The following is a 23906-nucleotide window of genomic DNA, read 5'->3' as shown; positions in this document are numbered from 1 at the left end:
CCTGTTCAGAGATGCTATTACACCTCTGCAGCAGGTGGGACTTGAAACCAGGCTTCTTTGTCCACTGTGCCAAAAGAGGGCCTCCTAAAATAGGCACCACCAGGTAAGAACCCAAATATACTGCTTATCAGGCAAGCGTTTTAACATACTAAGCCACGACACCACCTAAATGTTGATCAGTGAAGTGCCCTTACACTAATTGCATTCCTGTGTGAAAACGGCTTTCATCCATCGCCTTCTGTGAGATAGGCCTAACCTGCTCCTGCTGCACCACTCTGTTCCAAAGTACTTTTAATCAACCTGTTCTAAGTTGCTATCATAGATCTCTGGGGCAGGCAGGACTTGAACCTGGGCCTCCCAGTATTTGGGGTAGGGACCTTACCACTGTGTCACAAGGGGGCCCAATTACTCAGGTTTTTTTTTCTAATTTTTACCCAATTTTTCTAATCAACCTGTTCAGAGATGTTGCTACATACCTCAGGTGAACATGGGACTTGAACCCAGGCCTCTTGGTCCAGAGGTAGGATCTCTTCCACTATACCAAAAGAGGGCTCCATTACTGAGTACAGTTTTTTCCATACACCAGTTCCACCTGTATCCCTTGTGTATCTACTCAGTCATTGACTGAATCAATTAATCTCAACCACATGCTTAACTAGTTGCTTATTAACACTATGTCTCACATCTTTGTTATCATTGAAGACATCTTTTTGTAGCCCTCGTACGGTCTTAGATTGGTGTCAAAATCCACAGATACTTGGGAGATTTAGCACTGCCTCCACAGGACCGTGGTTTCTATTGCAAAAAGCAGTTGCATTCATGTTAACCTGCCTGTATACAAAGTGGACTGTAAAATGATAATGGAGTAACGCAATTTGCTATGTGCAAATTGACTGCCATATTTACCCTTATTCTGATGTTAATTACACTTAAAAAGCATTTGGTAGGCTATAAAGTGCTTGAGATTCCCTGAGATTGTGCAAAGTGTTAGATGAATGCAAGTTCTTTCTCTGTTTGAGTGCAGTTCTTTCCACAGTTGATAACTGTGCGTTAAGTAACACTTAGGCACTGATTGACGTCTCCACATTTTTGTCTCCTGTTACCAATATGAAAGGATTATAACAGATTCCAGGCAGCTTTAATCAGCGAAATAAAGCTGGAAGACCCAACTGACTGAAATCAGTAAAGGCACAATATTTTTCAAATAACATCTGTTGTCTACCAGCATGAAAATAACAACTAGTAAATTCTGTATGGTAAGAGAGGCAGCTGGTAATACCATCTCTGAACAGGTTGATTAGAAAATATCTAGGTGGTGTTCTTATGGCATATTGGCAGTGTTCGTACCTCTGAGCCAACAGTTTCGAGTCCTACCTCATCAAGGTATGTCATCACATATCTGAACATGTCGATTAAAAATATCTTAGTGTTAGGGACTGAAATACTGAGAAATAATTTGCTGCTGTTAAATCTGTGATTGTTTGAATGAGTGATGAATTCCTAAAATCCATGATTGCAGTCACTTGAAGGGATATGTATGAACTGTTCTTATTAAAGACTGCAGATTTCTCAAAGTTTGATGTTCTCTGCCAGGGTATAGGCTTATGATATTGAGCACTAATCAAAACACTATCCAACATGAACTACAGGTAATATCAAATGCCTATATCTCCATATTTTTGATTGCTGAGGAAGGTGCAGTAGCCATTGCTAAGAACAGGCATTGGATTTCTCAATAGCTTCCAAAAATTGGAATCAAAATCCAAAAGTGAGATTTTTCTTTGAACTGGTGTTGGGCTTTGTATGATCTGCTGTGGGACAGATTTGTTCTTCAAACCCGTCCTCTATTTAAATGCTTCAGTTATTTCCTTACAATCAGAGTTAAAATAACAACATTGCAGCAAAGGTCAACATTTCTTAGTGACCAGCGCTGCCAGTCTGTGTTAATTGCAGGAAGCACAGATCTGAAAGGGAACAGAGATCTCATAGAACATGATGACTGACTCAATCAGCCATAGAATTTCACTTACTAGGCTAAATATTTTCTTGAAGGTGGTAGCCCTGATGATGAGCTGGACACTTGGGGCAACACTATCTGGCTGTTTCAGGAAGCTTCAGCTGGAGACTGTGGCAATCAGTGAGCTTAAAGAATTGATTTTGTATCTCCCATCCTTATAAGGATTGGGATTTCTAAGAACCCAATCAGGAGCAGCTCCCATTCTGAAAATCACATTCCTAACTTGCAAGCAGCTGCCAGGATTTACAGCGCGGTCTCCTCAAACATCATAGACCTACTCAGCTGCGGTACAATGCCAGTGGTGGCTGTAAAATGCCTAATGTGGCCTATCACTTTCCACTTAAGGACCTCAACTGGCCTCAAATGGGGAAAGGCTCACCTCCAACTTCACCACCACTGATGAAATTCCAAGACATCAGGCACTCTACCCCAAGCAATGAATTGCTATTTTATGGCTACTTTCCATTTTCCAACCCTCTCCTGAGGGCCCCATTAAATTCTGTTCATCATTTCATGCCATACCACCCAGATGTACCTAGCACCACATGTAATACCTCTTATTCCCATAAATTCAACAAAGCTGTGGAGCAATCTGCCATGAGCTCAGTACACATTTTGCTCTTTAAGTAATTTTAATCATGAGCAATTGTGCTTCACAGCCCACTAAGGCTGGCGCAAATGAGTTGATGGCAGGATACTTGCACCCTCCGCACTTGTCCCATCTAGTCACCTATATTAGGAAAACATATTAATGAAAGGTTACAGACCTATATTCTAGTTAATGCTTCCTTCAGAGTCAAAAAGCCAATGAGTACCGAAAAATCAGAGATTTAAATTTTAAAGTAAAAGAGAAGCTCTGACTCCTGCTCTTCCTCTCCTGCGCTATTTTTTTGTTGCAGTGATAAGAAAACTCTGGCTCACAGACAGGAACATAGATACACACTTTTAAACTCTCACCTGAGACGGCAGCAACTTTTTTTTTTAAATTAACTGACTCGAGTCATGATTAAACCCAGTGATCAGAATATATGACTGGATAAAAGCTACTGACTTCGCCCTACTCCGACTATAAGCTGCCTTTCGTTCCCCACTGCCCAGTACTCCTGACTACTCCACAACTCTCACACAAAAGTTCATATTTTTAATGTTCATTTCTCTCTCTACAGATGAGTAACTCTGGAATTTTTTGACTTCATTTCAAAGTTCCAATAGCTACAAGTAGTTGCCTTTGTGGATGTTTAGTTCACTGTTATCACTGCTATTTTAAAACCCATGGTATAAACATGCATTCAGAACTGATCATACCTGCTTACAGCATTCCCAAATATTGTTCGAATATTGTCCAGAGTTGAGGCATTAGGCAATGTTCTCACATCAGCAACAGTTTCACCTTGCTAGAAGCAACAAAGCAAATACATGTAAATCATGATTACTAGAATAAGTTTGTTTAAGTGACCTCAGTTCAATAGAGGGAGTGGCCTATGTAGATATTTAAATGAAGAAAACTGCAGAATTCAGGAGGTGCAGATTTAGACATTCTGGTGTACGAGCTATAAAAGGTTTGTATGCAGGAACAGAGCGTAATCAAGAGGGATACTCTCCTTTATTTCATGAAAATTGCACATAGTAGGATGATGTGCAATTTCCCGGGCGGCACGGTGGCACAGTGGTTAGCACTGCTGCCTCACAGCGCCAGAGACCTGGGTTCAATTCCCGACTCAGGCGACTGACTGTGTGGAGTTTGCACATTCTCCCTGTGTCTGCGTGGGTTTCCTCCGGGTGCTCCGGTTTCCTCCCACAGTCCAAAGATGTGCAGATTAGGTGAATTGACCGTGCTAAATTGCCTGTAGTGTAAGGGGCAGGGGTAAAATGTAGGGGAATGGGTCTGGGTGGGTTTGCACGTCAGTGTGGACTTGTTGGGCCGAAGGGCCTGTTCCCACGCTGTAAGTAATCTAATCTAATCTAATATATTTCGGTTACATTGGACAATGACGAGACCACATCTCAATTATTGTGTGCTGTTTTTGGTCTCTTTATTTAAAGGAAGAGTTATATGCATTGGAGACAATTCAGAGAAGATTCACTAGACTGATATCTGGAATGAGCAGATTGAAAAAGGTTGGATAAGTTAGCTTCTACTGGAGCTCAGAAGAGTGAGTGGTAACCTGTTGGAAGTTGATAAGATCCTGAATGCTCTTGACAAGTTGGAGTTGAGAAGGGTGTTTCCTCTTATGGGTCAGTCCAAAACTAGGGATCACCTTTTCAGGACAGAGATGAGATTTTTATCTGAGTTTTGCAACTTTAAACTTTGCTTCAGGAGGAGATGGAGACAGGGTTATTAAATATTTTTAAGACGGAGCTTAACAGATTCTTCTTAGGTAAGAGAATCAAGGGTTATTGGGATAGATGGAAACATGGAATTTAAAACACAAACAGATCAGCTGTTTGGTGATGTAGGCTTGAAGGGCTTTCTTCTGCTCCTAATTCACATGTTTGCATGTATTTCTGGTAAGTTTAGGTGATGGTTTAACAGGGACATTTACATTTTTTCAAAACATTATTGCAAATACATACTGCAAATTAGTGTATGGAAAGAGAAAAGACCTTATAAACAAAAGACACAGTTATGAATGATAGAAATAATCTATTGACTGTGGTTGGTCAGCTCAGTTGGCTGGACAGTTGGTTTGTGATGAAATGATGCCAACAGTGCAGGTTCAACTCTTGTGCTGACTGAGGTAACCGTAAAAATCCCACCATCTCAACCTCTCTCCTTGCTTGAGACATGGTGATTCTTTATCGAATGAGAAAGCAGCTCTGATTCTCTAGAACTATGGTTACTACCTACTGCTTGATAAAACGATTGTGTATTTGGACTGCAGTTTTAAGAACAGCAAGATTATCTTGAGTGAACACAACTATATCTCTCACTTGAATGTTGCCAGCTTAAAATCACAAGCTGACGTGTGGCTTTGAGATAACAGGACACACAACGGAAGGAAGCAGTATCCAGACAGTTTGTTCCCAATTTGGTCATACCCCACAGAGATCCAGGTTCATAATGGGTTTGGTGTGACCTTGAATGCAAAGTGAGGAATCCAAGTGAGAGAAAACAACTCTCCGCAGAAGCACAGCCTATTCGATAGGTTGGATAGTGCTGCTTGACACCTGGAGCAGAAATTCATAGCATTTAAGTCAATACTTCCAACAGAACCTCCCTTTAGGTGGAAAAACCCCTCAAACCTCAAAGGAAATATCTCAGGAAGAAAAAGCTTAATCATCCCACAAAAAACTCACCTTCTTCACAGCAAAGCTCACTCCTGAATTGTGGATTGCATACCTGGAAGGAGAGATTATGGACTATGACGACAAAATATAGCAATGTGATATAGAAAATGCTGTAAAACGTTACCTGGTGCTCCCATTACTTAGGATAACCATTTCCCATCATCTGATGGAAGTGCAGAGAATTCCTCAACCAAATACAGATCACGCAAACTATCTTATTCTCCCAAACCAGATGTACACCAACAAGTGTACATCTGGTTGGGGACTCGATAGTTCGTGGCACAGATAGGCGGTTTTGTGGGAACGAGAGAGACTCACGTTTGGTATGTTGCCTCCCAGGTGCAAGGGTACGTGATGTCTCTGATCGTGTTTTCCGGGTCCTGGAGGGGGAGGGGGAGCAACCCGAAGTCGTGGTCCACATTGGCACCAACGACATAGGTAGGAGGAGTGCTGAGGATGTTAGACAGGCTTTCAGGGAGCTAGGTTGGAAGCTCGGAGTTAGAACAAACAGAGTTGTTGTCTCTGGTTTGTTACCCGTGCCACGTGATAGAGATTCGAGGAATAGGGAGAGAGAACAATTAAATGCGTGGCTTCAGGGATGGTGCAGGAGGGAGGGGTTCCAGTTTTTGGATAACTGGGGTTCTTTCTGGGGACGGTGGGACCTCTATAAACAGGATGGTTTACACCTGAACCTGAGGGGAACCAGTATCCTTGGGGGGAGGTTTGCTAGTGCTCTTGGGGGGGGTTTAAACTAACTCGGCAGGGGCATGAGAACCCAGATTGTAGCTTCAGGGTGCAGGGCCTGGAGTGTAGGGAGGTGAGGAACATGGCATCAATTTCCAAGGAGGGTGCCTGTAAACAGGGAAGTGGCTTGAAGTGTGTACACTTCAATGCAAGAAGTATACGAAATAAGGTAGGTGAACTTGCAGCGTTGGTTGGTACCTGGGACTTCGATGTTGTGGCTATTACGGAGACATGGCTAGAACAGGGACGGGATTGGCTGTTGCAGGTTCCGGGATTTAAATGTTTTAGTAGGGTCAGAGGTGGGGGTAAAAGAGGGGGAGGTGTGGCATTGCTTGTCAAAGATAGTATTACAGCGGTGGAAAGGACAATGGATGAGGACTTGCCATCTGAGGTAGTTTGGGCTGAGGTTAGGAATAGGAAAGGTGAGGTCACCCTGTTAGGAGTCTTTTACAGGCCTCCTAATAGTCCTAGAATCATTGAAGAAAGGATTGGGAAGGTGATTCAGGAGATGAGTGACAGTAATAGGGTGGTTGTTATGGGGGACTTTAACTTTCCTGATATTGATTGGGAAAGCTATAGCTCAAGTTCGTTAGATGGGTCAGTGTTTGTTCAATGTGTGCAGGAGAGTTTCCTGACACAATATGTAGACAGGCCAACAAGAGGTGAGGCCATACTGGATTTGGTTCTGGGTAACGAACCAGGCCAGGTGTTAGAATTAGAGGTAGGTGAGCACTTTGGGGATAGTGACCATAATTCGGTGATTTTTACACTCGTGATGGAGAGGGATAAGTGTGTACTACAGGGCAAGAATTATAGCTGGGGTAAGGGAAATTATGATGCGGTGAGGCATGACTTAGGATGTGTGGCTTGGAAAAGTAGACTCCAAGGCAAGAGTGTAAATGATATGTGGAACTTGTTCAAGGGGCAACTATTGAGTGTCCTTGATAATTATGTACCTGTCAGGCAGGAAGGAAAGGGTCGTGCGAGGGAGCCGTGGTTTAATAAGGAATTGGAATCCCTTGTTAAATGGAAGAGGGCGGCCTATCTCAAGATGAGACATGAAGGTTCAATTGGGGCGATTGAGAGTTATAGGGTAGCCAGGAAGGACCTGAAGAGAGAGCTAAAAGTAGCAAGGAGGGGACATGAAAGGTCCTTAGTCGATAGGATTAGGGAAAACTCTAAGGCTTTCTATAGGTATGTTAGGAATAAAAGAATGACTAGGGTAGGAATAGGTCCAGTCAAGGATAGTAGGGGGAAGTTGCGTGTGGAGGCGGAAGAGATTGGGGAGACACTGAATGAATACTTTTCTTCAGTATTTACTCAGGAACAGGGCATTGTTGTCGATGAGAATACTGAGTCACAAATAAGTAGAATGGATGGCTTTGAGGTATGTAGAGAAGAGGTGTTGGAAATCCTGGAAAAGGTGAAAATAGATAAGTCCCCTAGGCCTGATGGCATTTATCCTAGGATTCTCTGGGAAGCAAGGGAGGAGATTGCAGAGCCATTGGCCTTGATTTTTATGTCCTCTTTGTCTACAGGAGTAGTCCCAGAAGACTGGAGGATAGCAAATGTGGTTCCCTTGTTCAAAAAGGGGAGTAGGGATAGCCCTAGTAACTATAGGCCGGTGAGTCTCACTTCTGTTGTGGGCAAAGTCTTAGAGAGAATTGTAAGGGATAGGATTTATGCACATCTGGATAGGAATAATGTGATCAAGGATAGTCAGCATGGTTTTGTGAAGGGCAAGTCGTGCCTCACAAACCTTATTGAATTCTTTGAAAAGGTGACGAAGGAGGTTGATGAGGGGAAAGCGGTAGATGTGGTATATATGGATTTTAGTAAGGCGTTTGATAAGGTTCCCCATGGTAGGCTACTGCAGAAAATACGGAGATATGGCATTGAGGGTGAGTTGGAGGTTTGGATTAGGAATTGGCTGGATGGAAGAAGACAGAGGGTAGTAGTTGATGGCAAAGTTTCTTCATGGAGTGCCGTCACTAGCGGTGTTCCGCAAGGATCTGTTTTGGGACCATTGCTGTTTGTCATTTTTATAAATGACCTGGAAGAGGGGTTAGAAGGTTGGGTGAGCAAGTTTGCGGATGATACGAAAGTCGGAGGAGTTGTTGACAGTGAGGAAGCATGTGGCAGGTTACAGCAGGATATAGAGAAGCTGCAGAGCTGGGCAGAAAGGTGGCAGATGGAATTCAATGTAGCTAAGTGCGAGGTGATTCACTTTGGGAAGAATAACAAAAAGATGGGGTACTGGGCTAATGGTCGGATACTTGGTAGTGTGGATGAGCAGAGGGATCTTGGTGTCCATGTACACAGATCTCTGAAAGTTGCCACCCAGGTAAATAGTGCGGTGAGGAAGGCATATGGCGTACTGGCTTTTATTGGTAGAGGAATTGAGTTCCGGAGTCCTGAGGTCATGATGCAGTTGTATAAGACTCTGGTACGGCCGCATCTGGAATATTGTGTGCAGTTTTGGTCGCCATACTATAGGAAGGATGTGGAGGCATTGGAACGGGTGCAGAGGAGGTTTACCAGGATGTTGCCTGGTATGGAAGGAAAATCGTATGAGGAAAGACTGAGGCACTTGGGGCTGTTTTCACTAGAGAAAAGAAGGTTTAGGGGTGACTTGATTGAGGTGTACAAGATGATTAGGGGGTTAGATAGGGTCGACAGTATGAACCTTTTCCCGCGTATTGAGTCGGGTATTACAAGGGGGCATAGCTTTAAATTAAGGGGGGGTAGATATAGGACTGATGTTAGGGGTAGGTTCTTCACTCAGCGAGTCGTTAGTTCATGGAATGCCCTGCCAGTAACAGTGGTGGACTCTCCCTCTTTATGGGCATTTAAGAGGGCATTGGATAGGTATATGGAGGATAGTGGGTTAGTGTAGTTTAGGTGGGCTTGGATCGGCGCAACATCGAGGGCCCAAGGGCCTGTACTGCGCTGTATTCTTCTATGTTCTATGTTCTAAGTATAACCATTAAGTCAAATTCAAAAAATTGGATTGCTGCATCATCCTCCATTTCTTTTCATGGTACAATTTGGGCATGCAAGTGAAGATTAGGTTTTAAACTTGAAGGAGATAGCCACTGATATCAGCAGGAGATTTCTAAACAGGTAGGTGTTTGATAGAATCGGTTCTCAATGGCGTGGAGGTGGAGTGTGTGGGGTAACTGTTGTTATGAAACACTCAAAGGAGTTGCAGAAGTTGGAAAGGAACCTGCTGCCACATTTGTGGAAGCAGGGAGTAACAATCCTTAACCCTGTGAAGTAGGATCCCTGAGATGATGGTAGTGGCAGAGGGTGGGTTCTGAAAGCAATATGGTTAGCACTGGTTGTTGGTCATCAGAATCACAAGCAATGAAGGGCATTTATTGTGTCCTCAAGGCTGTCCTCTCCTCCTTTGAATCTTTTTGGCAGAGGCCAGGTATCATCCACCATGATACCTGGTGGAACTTGAAATCAGCCAATAAAATCTGGAATTATGAAACATTTATTTGCAATGGGGAACACAAAACTATTTTTGATTGTTGCGAAAACCCATCTGATTTACTAATGACTTGAAATGAAGGATAATATTCAAATCTGAAAGACAGGTTTAATCAGAGGTTTCCAGCCTAATTTTAGCATTTAACAGGCGGTTTTGCCCCATGACTGGTTCGTTCCCAGCTCTTATCCCATTTTTATTAAACATGGAGCAGATTAGAGTTGGGTTTGAGATTTCTAAACGTTTTACAGATTTGTATGCTTCCAACTCACTTGTTTTTAAGATTAAAGTGATCCTGATTCAAACTTTTATCGCTTTTACGTAATAACAATTTTGAATGTTATCATGGCATCATTTTTTAATAACAAATTTGTGACCCAAGAAGTGGAATGAGAGAAAGACAGTGCAATCATCCCATCCTGGTGGGAACACAAATCTCAAGTATAAATGTATTTCCTGTTAAATTATGAGGTTTAGCATTATTTTTGAAAGGGTACCACAAAGATTTACAAGGATCTTGCCATGGTTGGAGAGTCCGAGGCTGGGGCTATTTTCCCTGGCACGTTGAAGGCTGAGGGGTAACCTTATATAGGGTTATAAGGTCATAAGGGTCTTTTTCCCAGGATCGGGGAGTCCAATACTCGAGGGCATAAATCTAAGGTAAGACAGCATAGATATAAAAGGGATGCAAGGGGCAACTTTTTCACACAGAGGGTGATAGGTGTATGGAAAAAGCTTACAGAGGAAGTGGTGCAGGCTGGTACAATTACAACATTTAAAAAGCATCTGGATGGGTACAGATAGATATAGGCCAAATGCTGGCACTATTTCCTTGCAATACAACTTTGAGTTTATTAAAACATCTTTAAATACTTCCATTTTAATGTACAAAATGAATGTTACTTCTTACAGCCCTCCACCAATTAACTATAAACTGCCCTTAGCTAGGAGCTGTTCGGTTTACTTCGCTCATTAATGACTTAAGACAATTATAGACACACACATGATCTTAATGATTCACAATAAAAAGTTCAACCATACACACAGTCTATTCAGGCTATCTAGTCTCTGTTAAACATTTGCCTCTCCTTACTCACTTAGTCGAATTCTGATCTGCTGCTCCATCCCCATCAATATTCCTCTTGTTTAACCACTTAATTGGCATTTAATAGAATCGATGTGTTCAGTTTCAAATATGAAATGGCACTGATGACACTAACAAAGAATTGTAGCAGAGTTATAATCAAAGTAGTTGATAGATATTTTATAAACTGCATCTACCTGCTCATAACTTCCACGATTCTAGAATACTCATCACTGGGATTTTTCAGAGCCTTCCTTCTTGTGGCAATATTGTAAAAAAGATCTTCCACCTGAAAGCAGATGCTTATGTCAGGAACACTGCACTAAAAATCCAGCAGTCAAGCAGAGCTAAGGCCATTGCATCAACCACAGACCTCGATACAATAGTTTATTTTTCTTATGTTGTTTAAGGATATTTGAGTCAAACACAGATACATGAATTTGAAGATTAGTTTAGCTATGATATATGCAAATGACATTACAGGTTAATGGTACAGAATTCTTACAAATTTCATTGCTCATATAAAACCAAGACAAATACATTACCTGGCAATTTCAAACGTATTGCAGCAGTGATAACAATTCAAATATTGCACTGATTTTAAAGTGCTATAACATCCAGGAGTCATGAAAGACACTAAAATGAATACAAATTCTTTCAATTGTACATTAATTGTGTTTAATTATATACAGGAATTAAGTATTAACTCAGAATTTACTTGAGTCCCTCAAACTGGCAGACCAAAATGGTGGATACTGGGTTAGGAAGTGAATGCCTATAATGTTTAACTGTATATAAATATTAAAACTGGAGCAAATATTGCCTCCAGTCCTATACTTCAACTGGCTTTCTCACTAGCGATCCCTCAAAAATGATTAGTATGCCAGGGACTGGTTTCTGTACATATGCAACTGGGATGGATCTCTATCTAACTTAATCTTGCAAAAAAAAAAGACCTGAGCTTGAGAGACAAAAGAGTTTGTTTAAAGATATTTTCACATGAATTGCTTTTAAAGTATGTACACATGCTATAACCGCTACAGTTTGCTGTGTGTCTGAAATGAATGTTCTTTGCACAATACAAGAAAATTTAAAGACTAGCTTTACCAGCAAGTGTACCAGACCAGAACAGAGCAGAAGGCAGAAACTTGAAGGCAGATGCATTGGCAGTTAACAAAACAGCGTCAAACATTTATATATATGTACCTATCCTAAATGTGGAACATAAGAATTATCACAATGTGGAGTCAAGTAGAGCATAACGCTAATACACTTTCCTAGATGACAGCAAACCAACACTCTTTCGTAGCTTATCCAATTTTCTTTCTTGAATGGAAAATAGATCTTCTGATTACAATTAAATAGAAAAATAAAAGCGCACAAGCAAGAAACAGCAATCTAACTCTGCAAGAAAATGTGATGGACATGGATGCAGAACCAAGCTGGAAGGCAAAATTCACTAGGTTGCATGTAATGTGTGTTTGATTTGAGTCAAGGCAGAGACTGAAACTTGATTGGAAAGACTGAAATGAGCTGCTGCAAGAAAAATGGATGTGGATTTAGAAGGTGACCGGCAGACTTTGGAAAGGGAGATTGCATATTGGGAAGAAGTGTTGGGTTGGGTTATGAATATTAAAACAACCAGATGATCAATCAAGAATGAGAGAATAAAAGTTAAAATATCAAAGAACTTACGGTGATCTGTGTACCCTGGTTTCCAGCACATGGCTTTGGAGGAGCCTTTAACCTCCCGTCACAGTAGCTAGCTCTGAAGAACAAACATAATGTAAGGTTCATGTATTTTTAAAAGTGCATTCAACTGAACCACTTTCCTCATCCTGTTTAATTTTTAAACCAAAACAATGGTTTAGAAATGCTAGGACATAGCTTGTCAATCCTTGCATGTCGCACACATCTAAACCAGCTGAGTACATATCACATTATTATAGAGGTCCACATGCCCCCTAATGATATGTGATGCTGCAGTGCTGTTTAAAGCTCAAAATCTGAAGGTCAATTCTAAAATCTAATCTCCTCTCGGACTTGCCGTATTTTCATTGTCTAATGAGATATAAAGATAAAAATAATTCATTCCAACAACCAAGATCTAAAACTAAAGGTTACTGATGGTATAACTTTAAGAAAATGAAGATTTAAGGACAGATGTTATGAAAAGCAATAATGCAGCATAGCTCTTCACCTTTTGAAAGTATAGGGATTTTCAATACCCTAAGGCACTGTTGATCAACCTGCCTGAATTATCCCAGTAGCTGCAGGAAACTGTCCTGCAAAAAGGCCATCACCACATTCTCATTTTCAGGTGCTGCATGCAGGTCAAAGTGTTGTGAAGATTAAATGCGCAGATCTTGGTGTCCTCAGATCACATATTGGGAAGCTGCAATGATTATTTTGGCCATTCTTGATGAGAATAACTCAAAGGGCACTCATTTGTCAGTTGAATCCAAAAAAGTGAATTATTAAAACATTTACCTGAACGCACATTTTCCATCAGCAGTTTTGGTTGTTACAGTGACATGTGCCACATGGCTTATGCTGGCAAGAGCCTAAAAAGCGAGGGAGTAGAGTATTCCATTAGGAAATGCTTTCCATGCTTTGTACAAATATGTTAAACAGTAAAATTGCAGTTTAAAAAAAATTTTAAGTTCAACTGCTAATATCAGGCACCCTTTGAATTTTTCAGTGGGTTAAATGTCCATGTTATTCCAGAGTAAGGTGATCAAAAGGTTTTCTTTAAAAAAATTAAATAAGATTGCAGTGGAGTACAGACTTCAAACACTTAGACCAAAGAACCAACTCATGACTAAAGTTTACAACTTTACTGACAGTTGGCATCAAAAGAGTTTAGAGGATTTGGAGAATTACAATGGTCAGTATGGGCACACACACACACAAAAGAATTACAGTAAGTAGATAGATTTAGGGACAGAACATGCAAGATTAACAGGGTTATACAGTAGATTTGGAGTGAAAGAAAATGTATCTAAAGTTAACAGAGTACATGCTACATTTTAAATAGGTAAATGCAGGAAAGCAGTCGAGTCAGCTGGCTCTCCCGTGACACGGGCAGCTATGCCAAAACAATACAAGAAACGAAGGTGAACATGAATTTGCTTAACTGTAGCACTAATCACATCACTATTGTTTGTACGTCAGAGTTGTGCGCAAGAGATGGCAATTTGGCCAATCATGCTTTTTCTGGTTCTTTTGTTCAATTAGTCACACCCCCCTGCTCTCTCTTAAATGGAAAATTAAGGGTTATTAAGTAGTATATTTATCAAATTCTCATTTGAATCAGTTTCTAGTATCCTTTCAGACAGTGTATTCTAAATCACAAGAACTTGCTGCATTTAAAAAAATCCACACGTCATGACTAGTTCTTTCATTCACCTTAAATCTGCCAATCAAAACAATTTATTTTTTTCATCCTATCAAAAACATTCATGATTTTTAACAAATAAATCAATTACCCCGGAGGGCTAACAAAACACGTTTTATGGCAGACTGTGCATCAGAGCTTATTTTAGACACCTTTAACTCATCTTGTGCTGACTACTTAGCTATAACACCACCTTCTGCAAAAAGAAGGATGTCTGATAAAGAGTCACTGGAACTGAAACACTGACTCTGCTTTCGCTCTCCACAGATGCTGCCAGATCTGCCAAGTTTCTCCAGCAATTTTTGTTTTTGTTGTCGAAGAATCTCAGGCCGAACAACTTAACTTCTTCCAAAACTTGACTTTGACGAGGGGGCAGGACAAACATTGTCCCCTCCTCTTAGTGAGCTGGAATAATTCAGTGTCCGCTTGAGAATTACAATATTAAAGGCTCATCAAAATGAGCCTTTAAGAGATGATTGCAGATGTCGACAAAAATGTGAAGTCTGTGGTAGAGTAATTAAATGCTTAAAGTAAATTATTTCACATCACTACAAAAGGAGTGTAAGTATATTTTTATTAAACTACATCAAATCCTCAGAATTTCTCAACAGGCTTCACCACTGATGGATTACTTTTGAAGTGGCATCACTGTTGCAGGTAAAAACACAGCAGTCATTTTCCAGAAACATTGGTCTGTTTTTAGCAGTGCTAGTTGAAGGAAGGAGGTTATCTGTCATACCTATGACCTTTTACATCCAGCAGAATAGACAAGTAGGACCTCAGTTTAATTTGTCACCTAAAAGGTGCTACATCTGACACACAAGAAACCTATAATCATTAAGGAGACTTTACACAGAAATTACAGCTAAGTACAAAGTAACATTTTCTCTGCTCTTTCAAGACATTTCTTTAAAAAAAAAATCTTTATAAAATGGCAGACAGCTTAATCTCTAAGGTGCAAGTTGTATCATCTGTACAATTCCAGATGTTAGCCTCAACAACAAAAAAAGGCAAACTGTTCAAATTGTGAATTAAGTTTAATTAATTACAAACTCAATAGGTGAAGTGGCAATGCTGGTAAGGATGAAAATAATGTTCCTCAATGTAAAGTTCTGCTCAACAGAATATTTTGAGAAATTGGAAGAAGGTCTGACTGAAAACAAGATACCGAGCTTAGCAGAATAAATTTTTATACTTATGATTGAATAGTTTATGAAACATTAAGAGGTACTTTACACCAAATATTAAAAATACCTGAAGTTTTGGTTTCTTTCAAGTTTACTTGTATTTAATGGTGATCATCAGGAAAGATAAACATATTAAGATGATGTCATGGAAGTGCACGTTTTTCATGGGCAATTAAGAAACTAATTTGATAGCTTAAACTGGATTTTTCAATCCCTATTTCAATTGTTCTGACTGTAGACAGTACAACTAAAATTCATTTCAAAATTATTATCATAAAAGAACTATCAACTTCCATACATACCTCTCCTCTAAATCCATAAGTAGCAATACTAGCAAGATCTTCAAATTTCTGTAACTTGCTTGTTGTAAATCTTTCACAAAGTATTTCCAAATCTTCTTTCTGTTTATGAGTAAAAGATAAATTGGTAATGGGGGAACCATACAAAAAACACATTACACTGACATCTGGAAAGCTATGTAGAATAGGGTACAGGACAAAACTGAGACACTTCTGAGTCAGCTTATGAGACAAAAAAAATAGACTGCAATATGACAAGAACCATCTCTCACTCTTATGACCAGCTCTACCAGCTGTTCTCTCAAAACTCCTCCCTAGACTTTGCAACATCTCAAACTTTAAAAATGTTCTCGAAGTCCCTCACTCTGACCAACCTTTCCATCTTGATCTTTCCCTGTCACAACCTGACTTTATTTCCTTGCTCAATATATGTGAAGTGCCTTTGCTTGTTCCTTTCTGCTAAAAAGTGCCACAAGTGCGTATACCATCTTTTTTATGTAAAATTTCCTTCTTTCCACTTTCTGCCATAATTGTCATATATAACTTCCAGCTCCAGGGGACAAAGATATTGCCAAAACTAACCCTCTGGAGTTGGTGCACTGGCTTTTCTTTCTGACAGAGCATGATATAATTCAGAATCCATTCTTCAACTTGTGACAAGATAAGAAATCGCTGTAGAAAGGGATACGAGTATGATCCTGATCTATTGCATTGTATGACATTTGCCTTATTTAAGCTTTAATAATTTTTTAAATGCAAAACACTCCCCCAAATGACAGATTTATTTGATCCATTTACAAATTGGCCTTTAGACAGCAACAATGCATAAAGCAAACTTTGTCCACGTGTTAATCTTTATGCTATTACAAATAGTATCATCAGCACCAGCAATTAACAACCTCAAAAAATGTTAGAATTGAACTTACACTGAGACCACAGTTTCAGTGATGAAATTTAATTGTATCTGAAATCTATCATTAAAATAGGAAACAAAATGTATTTCACAACAATCATCTGGGATTTCTATAATTGTGCCAACATTCCCATTAAATTTTCAATGGTTTGAGGAACAAACGAAGGAATGGACTGGAAAAGGAAAAGAAATGAGGGTAGGTGACAGTTGGGAGATCCTAGTAAAGAGAAAAAGCTGTCAGTTTACAATTACAAAAATCCTGAAATGATTATTAAAGAGTGAAAATAGAAAATGAACAAGGAACTACACAATCAAAAGCTGGAAAATACAAAGACATGAAAAATTAGTATTTTGGGTGAAACGAAACGAAAGAGAAAGTAATCAGCAGCAGAGTTTGGACAGGCATTGGTCCTAGAATGATAAACTTACAAATATTTCTGTTCTTTGACCCTGACGTAGATTGATAGACACACCATTGATCATAGTGGAGGAAAGCTACCACTATTAGGGTTATAGAAGTGGTTTAGTTTCAGTTTCGGAGCAACTCTGCAGGGTTCTTAGCTGAAGATAGCTATGTAAAGCAGTTGCTTCTGACAAAGGGAGAAGATATTTTAGATTTGTTAAGTAAGGAGGTTAGTAATTGTTCCAGACCAGAAGAGTGTGTGTGGGAAACTTTGAAGGAGTTATCTGAAGCGGAGAAAGTTTAAATTCGGATGTATGAAGATTCTAAGACTTTCAGATTCTCCAGACTGGAAATTGAAATCACAGTTAAATTAAGTCTATAGAGGTAAGACAGAAGGAGATTCTCACTAGTGCAATTATTCTAAAGGTGTTTTTTTTGGTCTGTAAAAGTGCGTTTCAAGATCTATAAAAGTATGCTTTTCGGATGGATGGGATTATGTTTTTAATCATTGTTTCAATTTTTAAATTTACTTTATGAAAATAAGTATTTTGGTTTATTCTATTGTACTTTCATTTCTTTTGCAAATTAAATTTCTGTTTCATTGTTAAAATCCCCCCAAGTCTGCAATATTGAGTATTTATGTTTCAGTGAGAGATCACCTCATTAACACAGATGAAAAAATAATGACCTGTCAAGGCAGATTTCCTTTTGGGACCCCAATAACAACATCTGTCGGAGATCTAAACACGGTAGAATGAGCCAGCTGATACACTTTCAATGCGGAAACTCTACTCAGCACAGGGCCTTATGGGACTAAAGACACATATTTGCTTACCTCGTAGTCCTGACATTTTTAATCGAAGATTTGTGAAATTTCAAGCCCCTAAACATAAGTCAACATCTTTGGCATACATGTTAAGATGTCTTACCCTGATGCCGGTCCCATTATCCTGGATCTGAATCAACTTCAGCCCACCATCCTTTACAGTAACCTGAATACTTGTAGATTTGGCATCCAAACTATCAAAACAAAGCCAAATATCCTGTTACACATCACATGAAGGTATTTTGTTAATTCAGGGCAGAACTACAGAATGCAAAGATACCAAGAAAATACAAGTGAATTATAACTTTTTTTTTAAAACCAGACTGAGGTACAAATACATTCAAAACCCACAAGAAAGCTGCATATATCAAACAATGTATCATTTTACAAAAAAAAATAACTGTTTCTATAATTGTCTGAGGACTTCAAAACAACAAAATCTACACAGAATCTCACAACATTCATAAGCTTGTGTGTTCTTCAAAGCATCCATTTCAATTCCATTCATCTGAATTCTTGTTACTCAGTGTGCACACAAGGTTAACTACAGGGTTACTTTAACTATTTCACCAGGCTGTAAAGAATACTCATTTGATTAACATATAGATACCTTGGTGAGGGCAGAACATAAAGCTAGAGTAGTACAGAGAGGTAAAACAAAGATCGGCAGATACTGGAAATCTAAAAGAAAAACAGAACTTGCTGGATAAACTCAGCAGGTCTGCAGCATCTGTGGAGAGAAAGCAGAGTTAACATTTTGAATCTAGACTATCTTAATAGAAAGCAATTGCTTTTGATTAAATCGCTGAGTAGGAATCCAACAAGTCACTCAAGAAATTTGGAAACAGATCAATGAATCGTGCCATTTCATTCAAACATAAATAGGATGAAATTGTTTACCAGTTATCTATTTGACATTTGGATTTATGTGGGTGAACAGCATTTTCAGTTTTGCAGGTGGTTTAACACCGAACCGAGGAATAAAAGATATTGTTTTGTGCCTTCTTGTTTTATGGCATCTTCAGGGCTTGCTAACTGGAACTCAACAAACCTATAAAATAACTTTTGGCCGATCACATGGAGAATTCACAACTTTTTTGGAGAGGTACACAAGGGATGGGAAGAAAAAGAATTATGCACAGTACAATGCATTTCTAAGTAAGCAGCTTTTACTACGAGTCACATTTTAAAATAATCTAAATATAATTATGAATACAATGAATATATTCAAGATGCTGCAGAAATTGAGGAAACAGGTCTTTCCCAAACCTTGAAGGTGGGAACTGTCAGAGTCTACCTGATGAGTGCAGTAGCAGCTATTTTATACATCTCCACTGAGTACTTAGCTTTGCTACATTGAAAAAAAATTAATCCATCTGCTCATTTTTCAAAAATTACAAACCTGATTCCAATTTTTATTTTGATGTATTTGTACTGACTTGGGATTCTCATTGTGCTCCATATCCTGAGTCAGTGCTTTGAAGAAAGACTTGAACATTAACGGTGTTACATGAGTCAAGATGCCCCCATCAAAATGAACAATATTTTGGTTCACTCAGCATACATGGACATTGCTGGTTGGCTAGCATTTATTGCCCACCCTTAGTTGCCCTTGAGAAGGTGCTGGTGAGGTGTTTTGTGAATCACTATGTTGTAGATAGACCCACAAAGCCCCTAAGCAGCAAATTCCAGGATATTGCCCTAGCGATGGTGAAGGAATGGCGAGATATTTCCAGGTCAGGAACGTCAGTGGCTTGGAGGAGAACTTACAAGAGGATATGATATTAGCACCTTGACACCTCAATTACAAAATGAAAACGTAACCTTTTTTTCAATGCATGTATATAATTATATCCCATATTACCTAACATTCCATTACTCAAGAAGAAAATGGGATTATCAATTTTCATGGTCTCTTGATTGTCACTTTGTAACTAGTCACCGCTGGTGAGAGAATTGTGGTGCAACCATGTTTTTAAAGAAAAGAATGGGATGAAAATTAAATATCTGCAGCATTACAGAACTAGGAGCCAGGAGACAAAAGCCCTTCCAGAAATAAAACACATAAGCTTGGGGGGGGGGGGGGGGTGAGTCTACTGTTGAGACAGCACATCCCCGAGTTGTTGCACCTGCAAAAACAGGTAATTTGGCCCATTCAAAAGGAATCAGCTTGTGGCCTCTACTGGTGAAACTCAAGTTACAGTGAAATTGTGATGAGTCATAGTCATATAGCATGGATACAGATCCTTTGGTCCAACCATGTTTCAAATCAAATTATTCCCACCTGCCAGCGTTTGGCCTATATCTCATATCCAAAAGGTCATTCCTCTACTTTCTGCACTCCAGTGAAAAAGTACCAGTCTTTCCAGTCTATTTTTATTTTCAAACTCTCCATTCCTTGCAACATCCTGGTAAATTGTTTCTAAACCATTTCCAGTTTAATAATATCATTCTTATAACAGGGCGACCAGAGGAGCCCTCACCAACATCCTGTGCAACCTCAACATGTCGTCCCAAATCCTATACTCAAACGTCTGAGCAATGAAGGTAAGCATGCAAAATGCCTTCTTAGCCATGCTGACTACCTGCGACACAAATTTCAAAGAATTTTGTACCTGAACCCAAGGTTCTCCAATACCATTGTCGAGAGTGTGGAAAAGCACAGCTGGTCAGACAGCATCCAAGGAACAGGAGAATCAACATTTTGGGCATAGGCCCTTCATCAGTTTCCTGACGAGGGGTGCATGCCCAAAATGTCAATTCTCCTGTTCCTTGGACGTTGCCTGACCTACTGTGCTTTTCTAGCACCACACCCTCCTCAACTGTGATCTCTAGCATCTGCAGTCCTCACTTTATTTTTCTATGACACCATCAAGGGTACTACCATTAATTGTATAAGCCTAATATGGATAATCCAAAACTCCAGTTGCGGTGAAGTAGTTAGCTATTCCCACAGGCAGAATAGGAAATTCAAAGGAAGGATGCTCACAGTGAGACAATATTCTGGACTAGTACCTCTGGATTGGCTGAAGTCGTGCATTTGTCATATGCCTCAGCCAATCAATCAATCAATTGGAGAAAATTAGGCCACACTAAAGTATGAAATCATGGACGAGCCATCAGTTGGCATTGCCCTGTGAAAAGATATTTAAACCCTGCAAATATGGCTAAACTTCTGAGCAAGTTATAAAGTACTGTCAATTGGAGTGAAGTAAAAGCAAAGCATCTGGGCCACTTTCAATTGGAACTGCCTCCATCTGAATTATGCTGGGATTGGTGTTACTATGAGCTACATAACTAGGGACAGAAAGCGAATTTTAAACGATATAGTAGACAAGGAATCAAATTTGGGATGAGGTGGTAAATTAAGAATTATTAATTTAGGAAATGATTAACAGGCAGTGAGAGGAAGGGATATTGTACAAATCTGTGAGTAAATTGACAAACAAGGTGGAGGTTACAAAAACAATAAAAGAATAAGCATAAATATTCAATGGACATAACATTCCAAAAAAAAAGGTGAACTGAGAGCATAGCTAGAAATAAATGATCCAATAGTCATTACAGAGTCAACATGGATTGGAACCTGAATGTTGTAGGGTACAGATGATTTAGGAAGTACACGTGTAGGGAAATGTGTAGGGTTGCTTTATTAGTTAGCGTAGGCAGAAATGTTTATTTGTGATTATAATCAGATAGTGATAGTGAAATTACAATAAATAAAATAATCATTGGACCACTGCTAAGAGAAGGCTTTTTAATCTGAAGTTTTATTTTAGTAATTGAAAACATTACTGTGTTTAAAATCCAACTTTCATCCAATTCTACATTTTGATACAATTCATGCTACCAATTGATGTGGAATGCAGCCTGCTTCACTGTCTGCTATCTTTTTGGTTTTATGTTATTTAATCATTCGGTCCAGATAGCGAGGTTAGATGACATTACAGTGTGGAAACAGGCCCTTCGGCCCAACAAGTCCACACCGACCCGCCGAAGTGCAACCCACCCATACCCCTACATTTACCCCTGACCTAACACTACGGGCAATTTAGTATGGCCAATTCACCTGACCTGCACATCTTTGGACTGTGGGAGGAAACCAGAGCACCCGGAGGAAACCCACGCAGACACGGGGAGAACGTGCAAATTCCACACAGTCAGTCGCCTGAGGTGGGAATTGAACCCGGGTCTCTGGCACTGTGAGGCAGCAGTGCTAACCACTGGGCCATCGTGCCACCCACCTCAGGTAGCTCATCTGAACCTAGTAACAGGTAGTGGTCCACTTCCTGTTATAGGAGAAAGTGAGGACTGCAGATGCTGGAGATCAGAGCTGAAAATGTGTTGCTGGAAAAGCGCAGCAGGTCAGGCAGCATCCAAGGAGCAGGAGAATCGACGTTTCGGGCATGAGTCCTGAAGAAGGGCTCATGCCCGAAACGTCGATTCTCCTGCTCCTTGTACGCTGCCTGACCTGCTGCGCTTTTCCAGCAACACATTTTCAGCACTTCCTGTTACAAACTGAATTAGCAAACAAGATGATGGAACTTCCTTTCCCTTAAAAACTCATCACAAATATGTCTGACTGCACATTCTGACCTCACTTAAAAACACTGAATATTTTCACTCAGATGACCATTTATCACTACCTGACTGTCCAAAATTCTAGGTAAAAAAGCTCCTCGATGCTGCCTGAACTGCTGTGCTCTTCCAGCACCATTAATCCATGTCCAAAAGTCTAGCCCATGTATATTACAGGATAGGAGAGGTGGTAACTAAAGTTTGCAGATGACAAATTGTAGGTGTTGTGGACAGCAAAGAAGGTTACCTCAGATAGGCCAATGAGCCAAGGAGTGGCAGATGGAGTTTAATTTAGATAAATATGAGGTGCTGCATTTTGGAAAGGCAGGTACTTAACAGTCAGGTCCTGAGGAGTGCTGCTAAACAAAATGACCTTGGAATGCTGGTTCATATTTCCTTGAAAATGGCGTCACAGCTAGATAGGATACTGAAGAAGGTGTTTATAATGATTGCCTTAATTGGTCAGAGTTGGGAGGTCACGTTGCAGCTGTACAGGACATTGGTTAGGCCATTTTTGAAATACTGCATGCAATTCTGGTCTCCCTGGTCTAAGAAGGATGTTGTGAAACTTGACAGGGTTCAGAAAAGATTTACAAGGATGTTGCCAGGGTTCAAGGGTTTGAGCTTTTGAAAGAGGCTGAATAGGCTGGGGCTATTTTCCCTGGAGTGTCAGAGACTGAGAAGTGACCTTACATAGGTTTGTAAGATCATGAGGGGCATGAATAGGGTAAATAGATAATATCTTTTACCCTGGATGAGGGAGTCCAAAACTAGAGGTGATAGGTTTAAGGCGAGAGGGGAAAAATTTAAAAGAGACCTAAGGGGGAAACTTTTTCACACAGAAGGTGGTGCATGTATGGAATGAGCTACCAGAGGAAGTAGTGGAGGCTGGTAACATTGCAACATTTAAAATGCATATTCATAAGTATATGAATAGGAAATGTTTAGATTAACATTAGCCAAATGCTGGCAAATGGAATTAGATTTGTTTAGGATATCTGGTTGGCATGGACAAGTTGGACTGAAGGGTCTGTTTCTGTTCTGTACATCTCTACGACTATGTCTCTGGAGAAGTTTCTTAAGGTAATGTCCGACACCCAACCATCTTCTGTTGCTTCATCAATGGCATTCTCTCCATCACGTTCACTAATGATTGCACAATATTCAGCACCACTCGTGACTCTGCAAGCATTGAAACAGTCCATGTGCAATTGCAGCAAGAACTGGACAATATCCAGGTTTTGACAAGTGGCACAGAACTTGCCAGACAACCATCTCCAACAAAAGAATCTGACCATCTCTCTATGGCACTCAATGCCAAGAGCATCACTAAAGCTCCCACTATGAACATCCTGGGGATTATCACTGACCATAAATTGGCACAGTGATTAACACTGCTGCCTCACAGCGCCAGAGACCAGGGTTCAATTCCCGCCTCAGGTGACAGACTGTGTGGAGTTTGCACATTCTCCCCGTGTCTGCATCGGTTTCCTCCGGGTGCTCCGGTTTCCTCCCACAGTCCAAAGATGTGCAGGTCAGGTGAATTGGCCACGCTACATTGCCCATAGTGTTAGGTGAAAGGGTAAAGTAGGGGTATGGGTGGGTTGCACTTCGGCGGGTCGGTGTGGACTTGTTGGGCCGAAGGGCCTGTTTCCACACTGTAATCTAATCTCATCT

General features: G+C 40.1%; 1 protein-coding gene across 1 annotated transcript in view; it reads right to left on the bottom strand.

The window, feature by feature from the left end:
- Nucleotides 1-23906, bottom strand: part of mlh1 (mutL homolog 1, colon cancer, nonpolyposis type 2 (E. coli)) — a 56674-nt gene that overhangs the window by 30050 nt on the left and 2718 nt on the right. The window contains exons 2-8 of the mRNA XM_043688835.2: nucleotides 17755-17845; nucleotides 15513-15611; nucleotides 13117-13190; nucleotides 12322-12394; nucleotides 10824-10915; nucleotides 5315-5357; nucleotides 3323-3411 (exon numbers count right to left, since the gene is read on the bottom strand). Coding sequence (XP_043544770.2) covers nucleotides 3323-3411; nucleotides 5315-5357; nucleotides 10824-10915; nucleotides 12322-12394; nucleotides 13117-13190; nucleotides 15513-15611; nucleotides 17755-17845 — 561 coding nt within the window. The remainder of the gene's footprint in view (nucleotides 1-3322; nucleotides 3412-5314; nucleotides 5358-10823; nucleotides 10916-12321; nucleotides 12395-13116; nucleotides 13191-15512; nucleotides 15612-17754; nucleotides 17846-23906) is intronic.

The sequence above is a fragment of the Chiloscyllium plagiosum genome, unplaced genomic scaffold (genome assembly GCF_037043375.1).
Source record: "Chiloscyllium plagiosum isolate Xiang-an unplaced genomic scaffold, Cpla_swu_hap1 HiC_scaffold_4, whole genome shotgun sequence".
Taxonomy (NCBI): Eukaryota; Metazoa; Chordata; class Chondrichthyes; order Orectolobiformes; family Hemiscylliidae; genus Chiloscyllium; species Chiloscyllium plagiosum.
The sequence above is the reverse complement of the archived record's forward strand: the minus strand, read 5'-3'. Positions and strand labels throughout refer to the sequence as shown.